General features: G+C 35.6%; 1 protein-coding gene across 1 annotated transcript; it reads left to right on the top strand.

The window, feature by feature from the left end:
- The first annotated feature begins 11,645 nt into the window (after positions 1-11,645).
- On the top strand, positions 11,646-21,271 carry LOC128215133 (gastrin/cholecystokinin type B receptor-like). The gene is made up of 6 exons (XM_052921853.1): positions 11,646-11,906; positions 17,037-17,158; positions 18,635-18,758; positions 19,025-19,227; positions 20,567-20,660; positions 20,819-21,271. The coding sequence occupies exons 1-6, from the start codon at positions 11,646-11,648 to the stop codon at positions 21,269-21,271; spliced, it is 1,257 nt and encodes a 418-aa protein (XP_052777813.1).
- Positions 21,272-24,758: the final 3,487 nt, after the last annotated feature.

Genomic DNA, 24,758 nt, shown 5'->3' with positions numbered 1-24,758 from the left:
TAGAGCTTAAACACGTTTACACGTTGTATTTTGATGCCGTGCTTCATCCTGTGCACGTTTACATAAAAGCATTTTACATTTTATCAACCTATTCGATTAATACTTATCTGAAAAGCTACAGAAACAAGCAGCAAAAAGTTTAAACATAAACCCCGTTTAATGGCACTGGGTAAACGCCAAAGACATATAACATAAAATCACAAACAAGAAACATTGAATAACAGCACAAAACTCCACAAGCAGCACAGTGCATACATACTATATATAAAAAACTAGGTATGTTTATCAAGGATTGTTAGGTACCGCCTTGGAACGGTCAGTAAAATGTAAATTTACTGGGGTTTAAACCTCATTTCCGCTAACGTTACTATCATCTGTATCTTATTTCATAAATGATGTTTTTAAATATTTACTATTTACTTCAACAACTCGGATGAAGACCTTTTCTAAGGATAGTCTACACTATGGATACATAATGTGTTTTCATAGCATCTTTCTGAATGCTTTGTTTTTATTAGAAACTGATGGAATGAGTGTTCCATCGTCTACTTATAGAACACAATCCATCGAGAATCTTATCAGGAAATAAATCTGAAAGCATGAATATTTTGTAAGGAATTATTTTCTCGTGTCTGAACAATTTAGATTGGGATAACAAAAGTTACTGGGCTTGATTGTAGAAACGCCAGAGCATTGAGAAATCATTGCATAATACAGTGTATTGTTTACATCCAAGCCATATTGTTATAGGTTAAAAAATTGAAAATAAAAAAGAAAATACACTTAAACAATACTTGTATCATGAACGAAAATGGTTATGGCTTTAATATTTGCGTATGTGTTTTTACAATGAGAACATACTACATTTATAAGTGAAATCACCTTATAAGGCAGGAGGCACTTTTTATACAGTCTCATGAAACTTGGTGTAAGTTAAGACCTTGGGATAGAGATGAAGAAATTATGTCTCCGATCAAATTTTAGGTCGCAATGTGAAATCATCGAAAACGGGTTCCACATTTGGTCAGAATAGTTTGGTAAAATTATCAAATAAGCTTTTCAACTCTTTACAGTCATGTTTAAGTTTAATCATTATATAGTTTACAACGATTGTGAAGAAAGCTTTTATAGCTTATATTAAGTCACTCTTGTTAGCACGATGATGCGTGAGAGTGTGGTCTTGTGCTGTCATGTTTTGTCATAATCTTCGTCTCTGTGTAATATAGACCATATTCTATAATGCATGCATTTTATGTCTGAAGAAAGTATGACATTATAAGAAGACAATATTTATTTGATTAGTACTCTGCTGGTAAAGATTTAAATGACTTGTATAACTTTATGAAAACAACTAAATATGACACACTAAGTAAGTTTTCTTTCTAAGTATATCATCTTCGTTTAGAAATTAACAATTAAAGGGAAACAGTCATGTTTGATATATGCTTAAAATTCTTTTCTTGACACAACTCGTATAGTTTATGTTTTATTACGTATTTTTGGCCGGTGGCCTTTGATTACTTAATAAATTTCTTGACTTGACTATAATAGGTCATATTCAGTCAAAACATTTTTCACTCGATACTTTATGAATACTCTAAATGCCAGATGTACTTTCGGATATTCTGGAAACTGGATGTAAAGTAGGTCAGTTAGTTTAAATAATATAAATGCTTACTTTAATACATAGAAATTTAACTGGAATATATATCCCTTTACCGATTTACTTCACTTTAGAGTGCACATCCGTTGTCGGAATTAAGAAGAAAAGAATGTAAATTTCAGGAACGAGGTTATAATAGCCAAAACTCTACAAATGCCCAGCTTAAAGGCACAATGATAACGCATCAATTTTTTTATTACTAATGTTTGGATAGCCGCCTCGAGCTCGGAACTGTCAGGGAATTCAGGAGTTCACTGGGGTGAGTCTATCTACGTACAACGCAAACATTTATTCATTAAAATAACAATTAAATATCAAATGAATCGGAACCCTCATCAACCTATGACAATTAAGGATAAAGTTTAACAAATAACAAATACTGATAATTTACTTCGATTACTCAACGCCTAGGTACAAAGATCACCAGTCATCAGTTTACCTTGAAAAAATGTTAACATGTTAAGCCACATTAATCCTTCTCAGTCCCCAACACACTGAATAATTTGCGCTGTTCAATAAACATGTCTCATTTCTTCTTTATAGCTTCTATCTTTCATAAAAAGAACACATGAGAGCGATATTAAACCTTGTGGTCCATAGGAACTCTTTAAAAAATCAATTTTGACAATAGAAATTGTGTAAAGAACCAGTAATATCATTTTCTTGCAAACAATTATCAGTCAGCATCTGAGAACTACTTATTTGAACCGAAATTCGTAATTCAATACGAAAATCATCCAAAGCCCCCTTGCAGTAAAGATCGTGTGTCTTAAGATCGTAAAAAAAACAGGAATAAGCCCGTACTTGGCAAAACTGCGCTTCAACAAAAAAATATCGCAAGAACGTTTATCGTATAGAGTCTGCCTGTATCTTGACCGTTGTCCCCGAGTACTCTTAAGGTGTAAGGTTTACGACTATGTTATCTGTGGCTGATCCGTGGTCTAGTGGTACATACTTGACTATCAATCCAGGGTCGCAGGTTCGATTCTCCGTCGCATTACTGAAATTACTAATCGTCTTCCGGGAGGGACGTTAAATTGGGGGTCCCATGTCACAGTGATATACACTGATGCACGTAAAAGAACCAGGGTAGCTCTAACCAGGGTTACATTCTGTCTGTGCACTATGCTCAAAAAACCTAAAATGACCTAAAATTTGAACGGAGAACTCGCCGAATGGGCAAGGCCCGAGTGCAGGTATAAATAATCTTATACACCAACTAAGATATCTTTTTGAATTTAGGTCCCGGATTTTAATAGTTAAAATGAGGCTTCATGGCTTTTTTTCTGTTAAATATTACAAGAAAATAAAACTAAGGAAACGACCAGGAGAAATACAAAAACATAAAATATCACCCATATTTCTCAATGCACAGCTATCAAAGCCATGCAGACATTTAACGAGATACATACAACATCAGAAGACAACAAAACATTACACAATTAGCAAACTATGAGCAGTATCGTGCGGTTATAAAATTATTATGGTAAAAAATTGCTAAACTTTTTGAAATTAAATAAAATGCATATTTTAAACGGTCGTGTGACCGGTAATTTTATATAAATAAGACGTGTAAAGATGTTAGTAGAGTCGACTTTTTATCTGTGCACCAAATGTGTTTGCAAATATTATTGAACTTAAACTAGACGATTTTTCAAAAACATGTATCGGATATTCACAACCCTGTTTATACATGTATTCTATGTACAATCAATTTTGAAACATTTGTTCAATACAGTCTAAAACAAATGTTGAATGTGAACCAATATCTAAACTTAGCAATGAAAAATAAATAATAAATCACGTTTTTGGTTTAATGGCGAATGCAAAAGTGCAAGATGAAAAATTCATACAGCTAAGTTTATGTATACATTAAGAAGAAGTGTTGCGAATTAAACAAATAAATAAAAGCAACATTTTAATATAATGTATTGAATGTAAAAAAAAATATAGGCGGATAAATTAAGGCAAAAAATAAAAGATCAACCCAAAGATTTTTGAAAAACAAAAAAGATTGACGTCACACACATGACGTCATTACATAATTACATTAATGATACGACGTGCATCATAAACGTATCAATGTTTCGACTAGATTATACGTTAAGTTGCTATCCTAACACGGAATTGTTATAACACAGAAATAAATAAAGTTTGGTGATCATCTTTGTATTTTTAAACAGTTGGATATTCTTAATCACACACTATGAAAGCACTCGAAATAAGTCGGGACGATATCCGTGGTTGTTATGGAAACATTATTAATTAAAGAAACATTTTTAGTATTTGACATTTGATATTATTGATTATTTAATTTGTAACACTTGTGACTGAAGGCCCAAAACTGCACAATGTAGTTCAAATCGTAATATTTAGTGAATATTCGAGTAACCGCAAACTGAAAATCGCTTTCCGAATTATTTAATAAATATCAATGTTACAAGCAGTGTAAGGCAGATGGTTGACATTATATGCAAACCCAATGTTCAGTTTAAACATATTTATTTTACAACGATTGTGAAACACGTTTTACAACATTATATTATTCGATCTCGCTTGTTCGATTATACTCTATAGAGATGTCTTGTGTTGTTTGGGTCAAGAATTACCGGAGAAAACCCAGTGGCTTGGGGACCACAAACCAAACTTGCATGCGCCCAGGCCGTAAATCGAACCCGGGTCGCTTAGGTGAGAAGGAGTGCGTTTACCACTGCGCTACCCGGGAAACCTGTGTATAGTTGTATGGACATATAGAAAGTTAGAGAGTTCCTTTAAAGGAAATTGTTTATCAGCCTAAGGTTTTGTGTGTATGTTAAGATATTCTTCGTTCTTCATGCGTAGTTTTTCAGCAGAAATGTTGTCGAAAAAAACACTTTTAAATACGAGTGGGATATAATGCAGTGTGCGTGATTTGGCAAACTTTCATGGTGAGAATTGCGATTTGTAGGCGTTCAGGGAAATATATTGACATGCTCATGCATATAACGTATTATAAACAATCCCTTAGGAGTAGAGAACAATATTGTTTCCAAACATATAACGTCAAACTCCTTTTCTGCGGATACAGGAATGGGGGCGTTTGAAATCAGAATAAGATCCTTACTGTAACGGATAAAGATGCAGCATCTAATTTTGGTTTGTCTTTTGTTCAATAAATGGTTCTAAAGTTAATTCGTTTAAACTTATGTATTTCACAACGATTGTGAATGAAGTTCTTATTATTCACTTTTAATCACTTTCATTGGCAATGTGTGACGCGAGAGTGTGTCAATGGGTTTGGGCGAACCGAATGCGTGGAGAAAACCCACTTGTCCAACTTGGTGACGCATACAGACTCAGGTGCGCCCAGGCCATTGATCGAACCCGGGCTGCTTAGGGTGAGAGGCGAATGCGCAAATTACTCTGCTTACCGAACAACAAAAAAACAAAAACAATTACCGAACAGGAATTATTTCAAATGGGTAATCAGTGTATCAAGTCAAGGAAAATTTATCATATACTATAAAAGAACAGACGTCGTTTCCCTTTGCCTGTCGATTGCCAGTTTCTTTGTTGCTTTCGAAGTTTAGTAACTCGTCTCCACCAATAGTTGACAGGTTAGATAGCATGGACTTGCTTTATGAAAAGGTTGTTTATAGTTGTTCATAGTCATTCATGGATAAGACTAGAATCCTAGATGAGAAAAGACACATCTGTTTTGCCTTTGAAAACTTGATGCCTTATATAGTTTTGTTCTCCTATGAATCCGCACAGGGAAATGTTAGTCTGAAATTCTTTGAAAAAGACCCGTAAGCATCCGGGTTCACAAAACTATTTGCGTATGCTGCGATATGAAAAGCATCTCTCAACTAATTAACAATGCCTGCATATACGGGTGGGAGGCTATTAGGGCTACCAATAGGATGTGGAGTGTTTCAGCATAACACTTCAAAGAGTATAGCAGCCAGCAGCTGAATGGCTTGTGTATAGAAAATAAGTAGCGTTCAAATGAACATACACTTGCCTTGCAGGCGAATACCGTGTGGATCGAACCACTTATTAATAGGGCCAATGCACTGAACTGAAAGAAGTTCAGTGTATGGAATTTCCAGAAACGTACCGTTGGCGAATATTTAAAAAAAAAACACCATTAAGTTTGGTGTTGTAAAACTTTACTTTATAATAAAATTTCTAAGGAGAAAATTCGGAAGAACTTCATAATTATATAAAAAGCGGTCTCGGTTTAACTGATATGTTTAGTGGCAATACTTAATAAAAAGAACAACTGAACATTTCCCGACGGTATAACTTAAATGATAATGATACTATAGTCTTTTTAAAATTTAACAATTTTCAGATGAAAATGTTTGAACTCGGTTTTCCTTATTTCCGATAATAATGACTCACAGCATGCTTGGTTAATGACTCAGTCACATAGCCCGGCCGATGAGGTTCCGATGAGCCAGCGATGCGATTTTCACCGAACACCGGCCGGACACCGGCCGGACATCCGTGGCGTTTGTTGCTTAAAACCGCATCGGTGGCAGCTCGGTGAAATTTTAACTTCGGAGCTAAATTTCACCGGGCTCTCACCGAGCTCCCTCATCGCAGCCCCATCGTAACCACATCGGAAAACACGTCGGCCGGTGCACGGCCGAGTATCGGCCGGTGTCCCGTGCATCTGAGACAACCAGAGGACGAGTTTTTTTTAACGGACACCGGCGTAGCTCCGACCGAGCTCCAGCCGATGTGGGACAGAGCCTTGGAAAGTATAGTACCGGTGGCTGACCGATGTAAGGGACACCGGCCGATGCTCGGCCGGAACTCGACCGGAACTCGGCCGTAACCCGGCCGGATATCTCTGCTAGTATATATATATGGTCCGTTCCCTGCTGCTTGCACAGCACGGCTTGGTCTCGCCATGCACCCGCGATGAACTGGCCCTGCTCATCTTCCCGGTCGAGATCGGCATTCTGGATGTTGGGGTAACGAGTCCTCATGAGGTTGTGTAGGGTCATGCAGGCCATGACGGTCTTAGTAACTGTCGACGGTCTCATTTCCAGGGTTGTTAGAAGACATCTGAAGCGATTGGCAAGTATACCAAACGCATTTTCAACCACACGGCGTGCCCTGGAACACCGGTAATTGAACAACCGCTCGTCCCCTGCCAGGTGACGATGAGGGTAGGGCTTTAACATGTATTGCCGAAGGGGGAAGGCGTCGTCTCCGACCATGTAGTAGGGTGTGTCCCGGTCGTCATTAGGCAGCGAATCCGGTTGGGGGAGTCCGATTGTTCCCTCACGAAGACCTGGCTCTAGCCGGCATCGGAACACGACCCTGGTGACCCCACATCCACCCAGATGAACTTGTAGTTCGAGTCTACCACCGCAAGCATGACGATAGAAAAGAAGCCTTTATAGTTGTAGTAGAGTGAGCCACTCTTGGGGGGCTTCTTGATTGCGACGTGCTTCCCATCGATCGCGCCACAACAGTGGGGGAAGTTCCACCTGTCCCCGAATCCCTCGGCCACCGGGCGCCATTCATCTTCTGTCTGGGGAGTGGCCCACATCTCATCCTCGTATACGTAGACACACCTCGGGGATGAAAAAGGCGATGGTGTTGTGTGGGACACGAAACGCAAACGCAAGATCGTGGTACCTGCTTCCGGTCGCCAAAAACCTCAAGGTGATTGCCAGCTTCAGCCCAGGGTCCAAGGGGGTTCGATGCCTGCAACAGGAGAGGATGAAATATGATTAAACCTTAGCAAGAATATAATGTTTGGAGGGAATTTTGTTTGCAAAATACGGATTAACTTACGTTGTACTCTTGGTAATGCGGGGGCCAACTCGGTTAAGCAACTCATAGTACATCTGTGGTTCCATGAGGAGGAAGGCTTTGAAGTCGGCAGCGTGCTCGGCCTCGAGTTCCTTCATGAGAGTCTCGTACTGGCCGAAAAGGGCTCTGCGTAGGATCCACTCTCGCACCCACCAGCGTCTTTCTCTTCTGCGGGCCCTCTGTCGCTCCCTCTCGGCGGCTTCTAGTATTGCCGCCAGGACCAGGTTGTACTGGAACCTTACTTGAGCCAGTTCGTGTTCGAGCAGTGCCATTCGAAGTCTCCTCGGTGCAGCCATAGTGATGAACTGACAATGTCAGGTAGAAAGAACGGAATAGCTCGGCACCCAAGTCCGTGTTACATCGGACGAGCATCGGCCGGTCATTGTTCAAAGCCCGTTTACAACCCGGCCGGCGATCGCACGGTGTCCTGTTACCTGCTCGGGTACCGGCCGTATTCCTTCCGATGTCCGGCCGACCTCCGGCCGACCTCCGGCCGGTAGTTGCTGCCACATCGGCAGAAAAAACTCGCATTTTGAGACAGACTCCGTACGGTCACAGGCCGGTGTTCGGTCGGTCGCCTGAAGATGTCCGGACGGAGTCCGTTCACGTCACCGAGCTCTGCTTCCGATGAGGAGAGCTCGGTGGCACCAAAAAAATCCACCGAGCTCTACCGATGCCGGACATCGGCCGGGCTATGTGACTGGGCCATAACATAGTGCTTGCGGTCTTATTTACGTCCAGTACAGTATTATTCTACCATCAGCATTTCAAATTTAGGGAAACAGAGCTTTTCTCTAGATAAGATAAAAGTAAGGGTTAGCTTCTAAACTTATTCTCGAATTGCTGTTCAGGCTGGGCCCATTAACATATAGATGTGCTATGCAGATGCAATATAGTAGGAGGATTATTAGGTTTTCATCCAGCATGCACATAACAACGCAATTCCTATGGGATAGGCATGTAAATTATGAAGTGCACTCAGACTGTGTTCTGTAATTCAATTAAACAACAGTGTTACTATTCTAAACATTTAACACTTAAGTTTTACTCTGCGTGGAGGAAAGATATGTTTTGTTTTTGCTGAAGTATATACATCTATCAAAAGATTCTACTGTTAATTTGGTAAAGAGATACAAACATGAAGCTAACAGATTATCATTATATATGATTCAGCCTGCTTTCACTTCCTAATCAGCTCTGTGCGCATGGGACTGGTACACAATTTTAACAACGTAATTTCTAAATTGAAGTTATGCTAGCATACAATTTGATGCGCTTTCTGCAAAACTACATTAAGTTTTCGTTTCAGTGTAAATGTGCATGATATTTCACTAAGTAAATACCACAAGTAAATATTTCACTAACGGCTAAGCCACTCGTGAACTTATTTTGCTCTCTCGGCAAAATAAAGTGCGATCTTACATGGGAACACGTTTACAGTTCCAAGGCGGTAACCCCAATACTTATGAGAAAAAATACAGAAACAAGCTCAGTAACCAAAAGTTTAAACATAAACCCGGTTTAATGACACTGGGTAAACGCCAAAGACATAGAACACAGAAACAAAAACAAAACAAATAAAAAACATGGAAGAACGGCACAAAACTCCACAAACAGCACAGTGCATACCTACTATTTATAGAAAAATAGGTATGTTTATCAAGGATAATTAGGTACCGTCTCGGAACGGTCAGTAAAATGTAAATTTACTGGGGGTTTAAACCAGTTTATGTGCACATATCTCACTCTTATTCCAACAATCCTAAATAAAGAAAAGACGTTAAAGGTAAATCTTAACAAAGTACAAGAGTTGATACTTATACTAACTTAATTGGTGTTCATGTTGTCTCTGTGTGTTGTCTTGTGGCATTGTGTGTCTCTTGTTTGTGTCCGTACGACCTTGATCATATTGCACTCAAAGAAACTTCTAGTAAGTGTTTTCATTACATTACTATATACAAAATGATTCAAAAATAAGTTGTCTTTACAAGAATTAGCAATCTATGCAGGCTTTTCCCCTTTGTTAAAATGATTACAACAACACTTGTTGTCCGCTCGGCGTTGTTGTTTTTGGAAAATTTACTGCTGTTAGAATAATTGCAGGCTGCAGCTACATCAGACATCTTGAAACCAAGCAATCCTGAAACAATTTACAACTTTTCTTCATGGTCATTATAAGCACGCTAACAGGAAAAAGCTCTTCATTGATTAATGAAATTTGAGAAAACATTCTATTCTGATGCATTAGATTCTAATCTAATCTGGTACGAATTGTGCCTGATAACATGAGTGTAGCATCACAACGTATGAGGGAGCATTTAATGACAAAATGCTGCAAGCGGTTATCAAGAGGAGTTTTCTGCACAGTGTTTTTTCTTACTTAAACAAAACCTATGTTTACACCGGTATCCTTCGCATTTTTCTTGAATACGTTATTATTACTTAAATGTTTAACAAACCATTCTCCAAGAAATTGAATTCAGAACATATGGTAAGGCTGCGTATTTTGATAGTTGCTAAACCTTAATGGTGGTTACTGATTTACATTAAATATAGGGATCTGGTACGAGTCGTCATATTAAGGCGAGCTAACTTACATATTTTCTAAACTTGTTGAATAAAATTGTGTATTTTATAATGAAAAAGGTAAGTTTCCTTTGATCACATGTTTGTACAGTAAAATAATAACAATTAACGATCTTCCTGCTTCACCTGCTCTATTGACTGGCCGCATACCACAAATCAATGCCAATTCCTGCGCTACACACAGGGGTTTGTCCAGTTTAAATACATTAAGTACCGAATGTTTTTTACGAAAGAAAGACGAATTAATATGCTTTCATCTTAAGATTTGGATTAAAAGATGAACAACTGTATTCAAATAGATCTTCCTCATAAATACAAAGTTAAATATAAACGTACGACTTACTAGAATATTGCCAATTTAGATATGTTGCCAAATTAAACATGCGGAATGATATATTTTCTGTCCAATAGAAATAGAACAATGTTATATTACACTTGTTTATCACAGAAAAGTACATAACGGCTTTATTAAACTGGAACATAAGGTATAGCATGTGACACAAGTTGTTTACATATATTTTAATGCTTTATGATGTATAGGTAAAAAAAACTGTGTATTCAATGTGAAACATGTAATAGGAAAATATCGGAATCAACGTACGATGATCAGCGATATAATAAAGTAAAAAAGAAGCCAAGATAGGTAACATATACATTCAAATATCTTAATAAATAAGTCGAACTACCGCCTTAAATATGCCAGCGAAGCAAGAGTTCACTAGGGTGTATGTGGGGTAGGGCGTTGGATGGGTTTAAAATGTTAACGAGTAATCAACCAATGAGCGTGATCGGTCTGGTATTTAAACCTTACTAGTACTGCGTAAGACCATTACACATTGGTGAACAATTCTTATTTTAGTAACAGACAAGGAAGTGTGCAACATCCCAATGTGTTAAACCACGTTATAATAAGCAATTTATCCTAAATTAACCTCGAATTACCTTTTTACATCCTTTAAACGATGTGATATGACCTGGTAGAGGACCACAAACACATTGTACTAAAAAACGAGTATATGATAATTAAATGCTTAAAAGAATCTCGATAAATGCCCTTTTCTCTAGAGCTATAGGCTGACCCACCTTAGATTTTAAATCAGATACATTGGAATTGCATGACATTTCGATACCATTGTATTGTTGTCGTATATCAATAAGTATCTGTGAAGATACCAGCATCGGTATTGCTATAGCTGTTACAGACCATGAAAGTGGGCGCTACTATAACACACGCACTGCAAGAGGAAATCCGATAGTGCCTTCTTTGGGGGTATAGTCGTTGGCGACACGTCCAATAACAGATATCACATCATTTTAAGGATAATACCAACTGACATTCAAAGGGGATCCTTTATCATTTACCCATAACGACTATATAAGGACGCCAACATATACGTATTTGAAATATGTGTTAGTAAGCTTCAGAGGACTACCAGTATATAGTATTTAACGCATTTCTATTTCAGTTTAGCGATTGTGTCTATTCGTTCACGAAAGTAAAGCGATGACAACGATAAACAACCTCTATAACTATTCTGTAATTAACAATGGAACATTTTACCTCGACTTTAACACATCAACGATGTCAAACAACAACGCCACCGACGACAACATGACGTTTGTGAATGAATACGAGTACCAGGCCTTCACAGACCCGCCCCTTGAGGAACTAATACCCGTGTCAGTGGTGTATGGGATAACACTGGTTCTCGGCATGGTCGGTAACATCCTCGTCATTTTCTCCGTCACAAGGTACCAGCAGATGATGACCACCACCAACACGTTCTTGCTGAGCCTAGCAACGGCGGACCTCCTTTTGGTGTTAATTTGCGTACCAGTTAAGGTGTGTATATTTCAATTACCCCAGTGTTGTCTTTAAATTGAAACGTCGCTTATAGGTCTTAAACAGCGCGGCATCAACGATTGTTCATATATCAGAGAAAAAAACATAGACGTCTTCAAATTTCTGTCTTATTTCTATCTGAAAACTCCAAATGATTCAAATAAACGGATCTATCACTTTAAGATTTTTTCTTTCCAAATGGCAACTGTTACTGTTCCAATTTCCCTTAAAGAAATAAATACTTAATTAAATGACATATGTAGCTCACATTATACTATTCAAACGAGTATTTAGAGGATTACCATCATTTATGAATCTAGCAATGTTATAAGTCGTTATATTTTAATTAAATATACTTTAAATTGGTATCTTTAAATTGAAATACGTACCGTTAAACGTCCACTGGTGTGATAGCTTTGGCTTGTGACTTACAAATATAACTTAAACTCAAATTAGTGATAAAACTGTTTCAAAACTGAGCCATATCTTCAACTTTTTATCATATTATTTGTTTAAAACGACATCACATTCCTTGCATTGTTAGCGCAAAATAGCATTCCATAATTGCATTGCATACCATCTTTATTCCTAGATAGTAAACTATAAGAAATTACCAGTTATGGTTGTTTACAACTTTATTGTCGAAAGCATATACTCAATTAGTACTGAAATGACTCAGGTACTATTGCATTACTATTACTGTAATGACTCTAAAGTGAACTCACATAATGAGCTATTTTCTTCCATTTTTTAAATGTGTTTGCATTCAGATTGCATGACATGAACTTCTAAGTACCAAAACGGTTACATGAAATCTCGTGATTATTGTTACAGAGAGTGTTCGCTCTGTATTTTATACAATCATTCTTTGAATTAAGCCATTCATGATTGTATTTTATTTCCCTTTAAAGCTGCACTCTCACAGATTGAATGTTTTGACATTTTATCTACTCTTTGTCTTGGAACGAGCCAATTTTTGCGTGGAAAACAGTAATATAAGACTGCTGACAAAAATATTAGATAGCAGATTTTTATATTTTAGTAAAAAAATAATGTTTTATGCATTTTTCTTTAACCGTTAGTAACGGTTTAAGCCTTAAACATTTATTTTTGAATGGAAATATGCAAATCTGCGATCTGATGTATTGTCATCAATGTTTTATCATTGGTTTGCAGATATTTACGCAAACATTTGCTCTTTCCAAGAAAAAATAAAAAAAAGTTGTCAAAACATTCAATCTGTGAGAGTGCAGCTTAAAAAGGTAAATGGTACATGTTCGAGCATGGTTTGTTTTATCAAGTGTAACGGTCGTATTCTGTTGTTATTCATACAAACAATGTACAATTAGTAAATATTTTAATTGCATTTGCATCGGACCGCATGCATTTCTTTTTTAAAGAACGTCTTTCGTGTATTCATGGTGATCCTATAAATATGGTCCTGTTTTATAGTACACACTGCGCTTATATGGATCCATTTAATTTAGTGCAATAAAAACAATTATATTCAGAGACCTTCCCCGTTTACCAGTTTACAAGATACTTAGATATAGTCATATGTCGCATGTTATAAGCAGTTTTCTACGATACTGTCTAGATACGGCTCGTTTATACACGGTCCAACAAATGCCATCATCTTCAATTGAAGGAGTGAATCGCGTGATTTATCTCACCATCGGGTATTGAACACAGTTTGGCTGGTTTAAGTGTGAAGTCCGATTATGAAATCAATCACGCAATTCATTTTTATTTTATTTAACACCAATAGTTAATTGGTGATTATTGATTCCATGATTATTCTTAAAACATACTTAATATAGAAAAAACTTACACTAATTATTTCAATTCAATTCAATTCTGTAAATAAAACGACCTGGTCGTAACCGAAAAAAATACTCATTTCATAAATGATACATAAAATCACTTTTTGCGTGGAAATCTAACGCTTATGGTATCAATACATTTATCAAATCATAAATTGAGACTTTTATCATGTTGATGTTCGTGAACTGCTGACACAATTCAAACGATAATAAGACAATCCATTAATTTTCAATATGCGATGATTCACGATCCGAACATATCTTAAAATTTTGCATTTATCGGAAAATATTCGCAATCGCCGAAAGGCTGTTAAGTGTAGAATATAAGTATCATCCATGGCCGCTCGTGTAAGATAGGTTCATTCCGACCCGAGCGTAGGGTGTTTTGCGGAAACGAGGTTTACCGAGTTTCCGCAAAACACCCTGCGCGAGGGTCGGGATGAAACTATCTTACACGAGCGGCTATGGTAGATGCTTTTTCTCCCACCTCAGTTAAACAAAATTAATTGAAAATGTAATTTTTGCTGGAAAACTTTTGTGCTTAGTGAAAATAATTGCGTATGGATATGCGATAGCACTTGGTTGTCATGGTTACGCGCGCAGGGTTCCAGTTAATGTTAATAGTCAAATCGGTCTTTTTAAATAGTTCTAAGGAAAATGAAGCATTATTTCTTGAATGGCGCGTGAAAACTGTTTTATTGTGACATTTGAAGCGAGAAATAATTAATAAGCATTCTAAATATTGCCATAAGACAAGATTTTCTTGATGCTACTGACGACAGTCTTCAACAAGGGGGGGGGGGGGGTAATTATAATGTGTTGACCGTTAAAAAGAAGTTCCATACGGGCATTTTATCTTCGCCTGTGGGCAAGATAAGAATATCTAGCTTGGTTAAATTATTGGATCTACTTATTTGAGGTGGGGGAAATATGGGTCACGTTTATTTTGATTAAGGATGTTTTCCCTTTTGAAATAATGCCCAAACGCATCTTCATATTTTGATAACCTACTCATTCGGGATAAAACCGCTCTTGTTTGTTGTAGTATCTACCCTCTATTCCCGATTAATTGTGATTGCCAAGCGGAATTTGAATAATTTTATTTATGACGGTTATGCGTAAAGTAACCGTGTTTAACCAAAACAACCGTGTTCATTAACTAGCGTGCGTATAAATAAATATTGCTGAAATCTGTCCTCATTCAACTTATTGCACAGTAAAGCTTCGCCTACTTGGCAACCATTATAATGAGTTAGTGTGTGAAAAATACACAAAGAAAGATTTATCCCATATAGTACATATAGTAAAATATAAATTTTGTTTCCGGATTTTGAAGAGTGTCTTTGCATGCATAAAGTTTGTATAATGACAAATTCTTTCGTAATAAATTATTTCCTTAAAAACACAGTGGTAGATATTTACGAAACTTAATACGTTTTTATGGTATTGCTTGCGTGCCCTACTGCGTTCATAAAGCATAACCGCAAGTGATTCATTCTTAAATAAACACTACATCACAAAACACACTCATACTTGGAAAATTCATTTTGTGTCTGTATCATATACTTGTAAACATAGCACTGGTTGATCAGAGACTTCGTAACATGTTTGCCTGCAGCCATTAATTACAAAGCGCAGGGACAGCCAACAGTGCTTTATTGTTTAACAAGTTAAAGGCGACATATAAAAACACTAAAGCGTATGAATGACATATTTCAAATGAAATCATACAATTTTATATGGCTTTACTGTACAATACCCTGGATGTACCTTCATAACGTTTAGAGTAAAACAATCCTTAGCATGTCGGAATATGAAACAAAAATACAAAATTATCCGGAAAATTGTAGTGGAAAAAACATTTTACAACGTCTCACACATCAAATCCCCCATGATACTGATCTAATAAACGAGAATAGATCAAGAAAGTTTGCCTTTTATTAAAAAGAAAATCAATCTTAAAATTACAAAATATATTCGAGACAGCGGACAAGGACCTTGCAGTGATAGGTGCATACTCATTTTTCACGGCTTATTTAATATGATATATCAAACTTTATAATGGAGATTTCTAGCTTTCTTTGTATTATATAATAACGTGATATAAAAGAGAAAAGTTCTTGATCATGAGCCATAAAAGTGTAGGTTTTATTAGAATAAGAATATGTATATATATTTTTGTTTTAAGATTTTGAAAATTCTTTATAAAAATTATTTGCAAAGTGACAGTTCTGTGACCATGATTGTCAAAATGTGATTTCGCTAACACTGTAAACTTTCAAATATAAAACGCAATATTTCAATAGCTTACCATGGGGAATCAGATCGTGAGCGACGGTTCTAAATCTGAGAGGAAAACAAACTAATGTTTGTCTGATTAAATAACATAGGAGTCATGTGGGCAATAGACAAGGGCAGAACAAGTAAAAATCATGCAGAGCAAGTACAATACCAATGCGTTTTGCTGGTTAATAAACAATATATTACAGCCTCGGCTATTAACAGCATTACTGTCGAATTTAATGAAAACTGTTTCGTCTTGGTTAATGAAAAGCAAGAAGTAATTTTTCGGTTTTAGATTTCGCATATTGCTTCAATATCTAATCATACAGGAGATCAAAGGTAACCTGACCACCAGACTTGAACATTACAAAGAGGAGACTTAAAATAACTTTTCTATTAAAAGCCTATCCATATCTTGTTCTCGTTCTGATCGCGCCGAACTGAAACTTTCTTATCACGCTACGTACTGTCATTTTCTGATCCCGACTTAATCAGCAGATCTTCATCTGTTGATTGCTGCCAATTACTTACTGATGTTTACGGTAATTTCTTATGAATCAAATGCATATATTAATTTAAGAAATTAACAGCATTTTTTAAAGAATATTTTTTCGAGACATGTATTTTAATTATAGGAAATGCGCAAGATCATAAATGCGATTGATTTATGATGTAATAACGGGCATGGAAATTCCGGGAAATCTTGTGTAACTGCTAAGTGCAGTTTCGTTGGTTAAAATATGAGAACAAGGCGTCAGATTATATAGTTAATTAGAGAAAGCATAAAATAAAAGGCATGTCACGATAGGTCACGATCTTTATCACGTCCCGTTTGTTGTAAGCACACGCGGTCTCGACTCATACGTGTTAACACACCGCCCTCGTCGTGAAACAGGACGTCAAAAGAGCATCCTAGCATATTTTTTGCATCATTGAAGGATCAATCGCAGGTTTTGTGTGTTCTATCAACAAAACAAAACAGCAGACAGTGCCATTATAATCTAAAGTTTTTGGTTTATTTCAGTTTGCAGCGTTCTTCTCCTACATGTGGCGCTTTGGGGAGTTCCTGTGCAAGTTCGTTCACTACATCCAAAATGTGTCCACTGTCTGTTCCGTTGCTACGCTGACATTTATGAGTCTGGAAAGGTATCTGGAACTATCAAATGCTAAATATTTATTAAATTTGTCTAAGTGATAGTATATCAAAGACGTTAAACCGCCTTATAAATTTCTTGGACAAAAAACTGGGCATGGTTTTTGTCACTTACGTATAAACTTCTTTATTTAGGGGTATACTTATGTTGTTTATTGTCAGAGAATCTGCAAAAATAACATGACCAAGTAACTTCCATATATTATTTGATCAATGGCAAAAAATAAACTTATATTGTACATGGCATTTTCCTTTCCTTGCAGTTGTTGACTGGAGTTTTTCAAAGCCCCGGTCGTTGTATTAATTTGTACTTAAATACAAGTCATACAATCGGACAAAATCATTGTCATCCGCTTTGGGATATAAAGCAATTGCGACTGATTATCTGTCTATGGTTGAGGTTTCATAATGCTTATCTGGAATTTATATGTTGTACTCGAATCGTTTGTTTTGTACCTTCGACTGGAGTCTATAGTGATAGCACTCTCAGTTCTCCAGTTTGTCAGTAATTGTTGTGTATCAATATTTAATTATATCAAATAATGTTGGAATTTTGATCAACTTTCACTGAATTGCACACACTCATTGGAAGATGTGTCGCACATAGCATTCATTCTCTATTGTATGAGCTGTAACCCACTTTGTTACAAGCTTTTATTTTCTCTGCTGTAACTCTTCACATAAAATCGGATTTCGATCACACTTGTAAGAATTGTAAAATAGCTTAGGAAGGTGTATATCACATTGGTTTCATACCCTCGACACATACCATTCCTACTCTCCCTCTGAACAGTCAAGGTCATAATAAGTGGCCAATTACCTGCAAGGCAGTTTCTGGAATCTCAAATGTACTTTGTTACTTTCAATCGGAGTTTGATTTTCACAGAGTTTTACAGCATTGTAGAAAAGTAACATTTGCATTTTGCTCTCACTATAAAGGTCCCGGTAAAATAGAATGGCCAATGGAACCTGTCAGAGTTTATCATTTTTTGTGTCCTACTGATTAGCAATTTGTCACTTATAATTTGATTTCAGTATAAAAAAATTAAAAAAATGTAGAAACATGTAATGGTGTGTTACACTATAGCATTGTGTTCTTCTGTGACTAAAAATAATAAAAAAATATATAATGTTAAATAGGCCTTCGACAAGGCAATTTGGCAAGTGTTTGCCCAATGATCATCATGGTTTTAAAATAATCGCTTCAAATGCAACAGTTAAAGTCAACAACACAGCAAATCATGGTTTTAAATTTGTGTAGATTCATAGAAAATAAGTCAATAAAGCTTACTCATGGATGCATGCTCCCAAACTGTTTTTTTTATACTTGAATAATGTCAATATTAAAGCGCCAAAGCTAAACATAGTGACCTGCATTCATGTGAAGTTAAGTAGATAAACTGTAGTTGTGTAACAAGGGCGCCCGTTAATCTTGTTTTGTTCTTACAAACCAATATTTTATGTTCCAGATATTATGCCATTGTTCATCCGATGAGAGCAAAATACTCCTGCACGGTTGGAAAAGCACGGAAGATATGTGCGCTGCTGTGGGTACTGTCCTTCCTTTTGGCATTGCCTATTCTAATTGGACGGGTAAATACATTGTGTGAAAATACCAATACTTGTTTTATGACCATGTGTGAATACTGGCATTATGGTGAACTTAAGTACTAGGCAAATAAACCTTGTGAACTTGGACATATTTTCAAAACCTCGCAATGAAATTTTCACTATTTTTCTGGATGCTTCAATACATATTTATGTTCAGTAATGATTATTAGAATTATCTGAAATTACTAAGAAGTAATGCCTTACGTTCCTTACGAAAACTAGCAATCTAGAATTAAGACAGTTTTCAGGTTCACATTACTGTCGGGCTCTTTCGTAAAGCTACATGGTGCATCAAAGAATGGACGTCCCCAGCATATAGCATTACGTATGAAGTCTACATGAACTGCATTATTCTTGTCCTACCAGCAACAATAATGACATTTGCCTACGTGAAAATATGCCAGGAGTTATGGTTCATGACCAACGCACGCAATCTCATGCGCAGCGAATCGTAAGTAGGGATTATCCGGTTGATCTGTTATCTTCATATTTGTATTTCTCTTCCGAATTTTCTGTAGCTTGTTTTTAAATGATACATCTACTGCAGCCGAACGGATTTGAGACAATTTGATCCCTTTACCTGGCAGAGTAAAAAATAGTAATATCATCACTTTCTGAACTATATCATAATGAACAAAATTAGGACAGTTGATTATTCTTTGCACATCATCATCATGTATTGCATTGCCAATATCAAAGCTGCCAATTGAAATGCCTTCTCATGGTATGGAAACAAATATTTGAATATTCGATCAAACGTTTGATATTCGAATGTCAAAATCGGTATTCATATATTCGAAAAAAAAGTAGAATAAAAAGAATAATAATATTTTTGCCTACAACTCCTTTGTTGTGTATTATGTTTGTCTTGTTTTACAAAGATTGGCCTATAATGCCAGAGGTGTGATTGTGCTGACAATACACTTAAACGCATCATATATGTCATTTAGGGACATATCGTCGGTTACTTAAAACAGTCCCTGTAATATTACAATAACTGGTTATCAAGCAAGTGACATCAATACGTTTCGGTAAACATTTTTTTTACCAGATCCTGAGTTGGTTTGGGGTTTTTTCTAGTTATATTAAGTAGAGGTCGGTCCCAGAACGAGTCTGCTCGTCTTATTGAAAGACCCCCTATTGACGCATAACGCCATTTGACCAGGATTCCATCAAATTTCATATTGTTTACATATATGAAGGAAGTGGAATTGATTTTTTTATTGTTCAAAACATTTTTTCTGAAAACTGGGAATTACAGAGGATCATTTTGGTGAATCAGGGGCCAAAACGCGTACTAGCTACGACAGAGAAATGGTTAAAATGATCCAGCTTTAGCGAATAATAATAATAGTTTACTACAAATTATAAAATATGTATTTTGGTAATCGAATATTCGAATAAATGGCCGAATATTCAAATATCAATTTTGCCATTCATTTGCATCCCTTATTATAATTATATATCGGCTAAGCGATACTATCTATGTAGCAATAACTCTGTTCTGAGATGCGTTAATATCTATATGATAGTATAATTGAATAGAATCTTACTCATTTTACCAAGATCAGTTAAGAAAATAACCCTAATGCATAATTTTATTTTGTTTATAAAAAACTACTGTTGAAATGAGCCTTAATGATTTTTGAAAATAGAATAACGCTTAATACTATATTAGATGTAACAGATAATGAGGTGGTGGTACTTTATATACTTTTCAATGAGCTGTTTCAATAAAACGCCTCTTATTTATCAATCGTATGTACTTTTATCAATCCACTATCTTGCAGGCGATCATCATCTGGTTCGAAATACAGTACCAAGGGTCAAGGCTCTGCATTGAAGGTCGTCAAGTTTGTCGATGATGACATCACGAAAAAACAGGTGGGTACTTGATATAAAATCCGCATTTGAAAACATGAAGTAAACAATATCGGAAAATTCAACATAAAATCAAAGTACTACTTAATGATAACAAATGACAATTATTATAATACTAATGACATGTCCATAAAACATAAACAATACGTATGTCGTTACAGGTCGTTAAGATGCTGGTTGCTATTATTGTAATATTTGTCTTGTGCTGGGCACCTATATCAATCAACAACCTGCTGGTAGCCTTCAGGATCGTACCACCTCTACATGTTGGAATCGTTAAATACTTGAGGGAAGCTTTCCATATCATGGCCTACGCAAACAGTTGTGTTAACCCGGTTGTGTACGGTTTCATGTCAAAGAATTTTAGACAAACATTTCAGAAGTCTCTATGCGGCTGCATACGAGGTCAGGACTATGTCAGGCGTCAGGTTTTCAAAAGCCAAACAGAGGTGTCTTTTCTCAGCTACGACTCTTACCCTAGTCGACATTGGAATAATATTGCAGAAAGCAAGTCGATGCTATCCAACCAATCAACTGTTGATGAAGATGAAATACTAGACATCGAGAGCAGCAAGGAAACTGACAATCTGCGGGAGGCAGTGACTGGAATATGAGCTACGTAGTTTGCCATATGTTGGATGTAATATCTTTCCTTTTCAGCAACGACGTCCATTTTTATTTAGTGTGGGAAGCATGTACTTTTATATCTTCTATTTTCCAAATGTTGTAAATATATCTATAAGGTTATCAATACTGCACATGATAAGTTGGAACTTGCCGTTTTTCTAGTTTAGAACGATTGCTATCCATTAAAATATTTCCATTGCTTGTGTTGGAATAAAGACAGCTTTTTCAGATGTTTATCATTGTAAACACACAACTTCGCCCCTGTATATAGTTTGCCGGCTTTTAGAATGAATCGAATACACATTAAGACATTTCTTGTCTTAAATGGAATTTACAACAGTTTTATCCATGCATTCAAAACACTTTACGAATATAAACGATCTGCAGTTATTCCTAAGGCGACAATTATCCTGCAAAAATGCAGTGTGTACTCCTATTTTGAGAATAAAACTTTCAGCTTAACCATTTTCTGGTTGTTTATATTTCTAGACTAACATGCGTGTTACATTATTTGCCATTGCTGACCAAAACAGGATTTTCTCGTATGCATGCAAATTTGTTTAATCCTTATTATTACGCAATCAAGAACCAATACGGGTATGTAAAGTATATACATATTTTTACTATTATGAAATTACTACTTATGGCATTGTTTAATTTTTAAAAAAGTCTCTTCCTACAGTATAATTGTATGCATATGTAAACTGTTATATAACTTTCTAATTGCATGCATCCACCACTCCTTTGTGTTTGTTTTATAAGCACTTACATGAAATTTTCTTTACATAAATGTTGAACTTCTTTCACTATTTACAAGAAAAAAAGTTACATTGTCATTGCGTAAAAAGACATCGATATATACCACTAGATTACCTATGCATAGTTTAGAAGCAAAAAAAAAACAGAACATGTGTACCATGATATTCGTTTCAAGGTTTTCTTTCGTATACATACAGCAAGGTATTAACTTTCAAAATGGGCACAATGTAATTTCTGAACTTGATTGATGCACAAAAGAAACGTATTAATTTTAAATTGCCCCCCTTAAAAATAATTCTTGTTTGGTAAGCAGATTTTAATTTTAAATAAGTGCATTTGTTCAACAAACAAATTTGAAGACAAACTGAAAAAAAGATAAAAAGAAACAGTGTACTTTTATTTCGTCAAAGAATTGATATTTATCTTAAAATGACCTTTTCCATGTTTCGTGCAGATATAGGAAAACATCGGAGTATTGTAAACAACCGTTTTTCTAATCTCCAGGAATGGTGAATCATATTTAATTTGCTTTCACATGTTCATCTCTTCAATTCAATGTTCGCCTACGAAACGCAATTTTCCACGAAGAAATGACGGGTTTAATATTCTCATTTCGCAAAAAAAAAAACAGTTTTACGTACTAAATTGGATTTTCTTGACATAAACTCTGCAACTCATGGAAAAAAAGTTATCAAAAGAGATTTTTTTTTATTTAATATCAATATCATTATTTTTTAAATTTCAATTAGGTCAATATGACCCATGATTCAAATACAAAAAAATGCAAGGCATATAATACAATTATTAGGACGGAAATAAAAAAGGTTTTTCATTCAACTTATGCATTGCAAACATCGGTTTTCATAATTATCAATTATTTCGTAATATATAATAATATAAAGTTTCATAAATCAAAGTTACCGACTGTAATTACAAGCATTTGTAAACTATTTCACAATTAATATACTTAATAATCAAATGTTTTGCTAAAATTCATGATTCTCTCCCCCCCCCCCCCCCTCCCCCTCCAATGCCCCCTTAATATGAATTTATCAGGTTCTTCACTTTATAAACTTGATTGATGTGGAAAACTAGGCCATTGACGTATTGACGTTAAGGCGAAGGTTGAATATGTATTTCACATTGTTGCATGTATATGAATACTGTACATAATGTCCCTTTCACTAGCCTAAAGAGAAAAACAAAACATTTTAAGCAAGCATACGGATTGGAACAAATAGTAATCTTAAAACATGCACGACTAAAATGAAACAATACAAAATAAATCATTCTCCATGACATGTGATTCGTTCAAATGGTATACTCTTTGATCTAATATACTCTATCACTGGCATTTATCATACTAGCAATAAAGAAAACAATTCTGCTATTAAAGGTACTCTCCGACGTTGTATACGGTCAAACATCGATCTTTTTGTGAGTATAACGTGAACATTGCTTGTTACAATGCTAAGTTATCATTTGCAGTTCAAATACGAGTTCTAATAGCGATGTTAAGTTGCGAGAACACGCCGACATTTATTTAAAACGATATTTTATTTATTTATGTAATGCGTTTGTTGTATTTCGACGTTGTATTACTCTCGATTAGTGTGGGCGTGTCCCTGTTGTTTCCTTTTGATTTTGTATTTTGTATTTGTCGAATATAAAAACAATTATATATATATATATATATATATATATATATATATATATATATATATATATATAATTGTTTTTATATTCGACGAATACAAAATAAAAACACATTTTTTTGGCTAAAAAATGTATATTGAAAATCATTTAATTTTGGGCTTCAATGTCCAAATGACAATTTTAATAAATGTATGCCAGTTGCTGTTTGAAGTTTGTTTTGAATAAAATGACATCAATTTAAAATGCTTGTTTTGTCGTCTTCAACATAATTTTTGAGAATCCCTTTACAGGACCTTGATGATCTTATATCGTTTCCATGAGTTTCCTTCGTATAAGCTTTTAATGTTTACACCAATCACAAAAAAACAAACATTTTCTTTGTTTTGGAATAAGTAGAGGGATTCTGAACCAGTTAAGTCATATATAATTATGTTATGCATAATCAGCCGTTTTCGAACAATTATTCAAATGGCATCAAATGGTGCTTTCTTACGTTTTATTTAACATCTACGGAGGTAACATGGACGGAAATTCTAACGTATACAATGCCCATATATAACAGTATAACAGTAATCAAATTAGGAATTAAAAGGTTGTCGTCGGCAGAAGCATTCGAACCAAGGGCCGCTCGAGTCCTCGACTAGTCCGCTAAACCACTGACGGTGTTTTACGAAATAGAAATGGATTTTCAACAACTTTGTCGACATTGTTCGCGAAAAGTGAGCAATTAAATAAAAAGCGTTCAAGTGCCATCTGCATCTTTAATAAATCATATATTAAAACCAGGTATTTACCAACTCCACATATTCAATCTAGTGATCCAGACATATCACGTATAATTGAGCATAAATGAGAAAAATATCAAACGTACTTATTCTGGCTTAGATACTGGGTCCAAATTGACATATAGAATGGTTAAAGATGCACTCTTACTCCCAAATTGGAATTACCACAATTAATAATATTTTTTAATATTTCAAAAAAGATGAATAAATGTCGAAAACAATGGTTCTTATGAAGGATGCCGAGTTTAATTTGAAAAAAACAACATAAAAAACG

Source organism: Mya arenaria, chromosome 13 (genome assembly GCF_026914265.1).
Source record: "Mya arenaria isolate MELC-2E11 chromosome 13, ASM2691426v1".
Taxonomy (NCBI): domain Eukaryota; kingdom Metazoa; phylum Mollusca; class Bivalvia; order Myida; family Myidae; genus Mya; species Mya arenaria.
The sequence above is the reverse complement of the archived record's forward strand: the minus strand, read 5'-3'. Positions and strand labels throughout refer to the sequence as shown.

What these genes read in the sequence shown, in the direction of transcription:
- LOC128215133 (XM_052921853.1), top strand. Translation starts at nt 11,646, where the DNA reads ATGTCAAACAACAACGCCACCGACGACAACATGACGTTTGTGAATGAA. An exon ending in TAATTTGCGTACCAGTTAAG is followed by an intron (nt 11,907 to 17,036) that starts GTGTGTATATTT and finishes GGTTTATTTCAG; the next exon opens with TTTGCAGCGTTCTTCTCCTA. An exon ending in TGCCTATTCTAATTGGACGG is followed by an intron (nt 18,759 to 19,024) that starts GTAAATACATTG and finishes GACAGTTTTCAG; the next exon opens with GTTCACATTACTGTCGGGCT.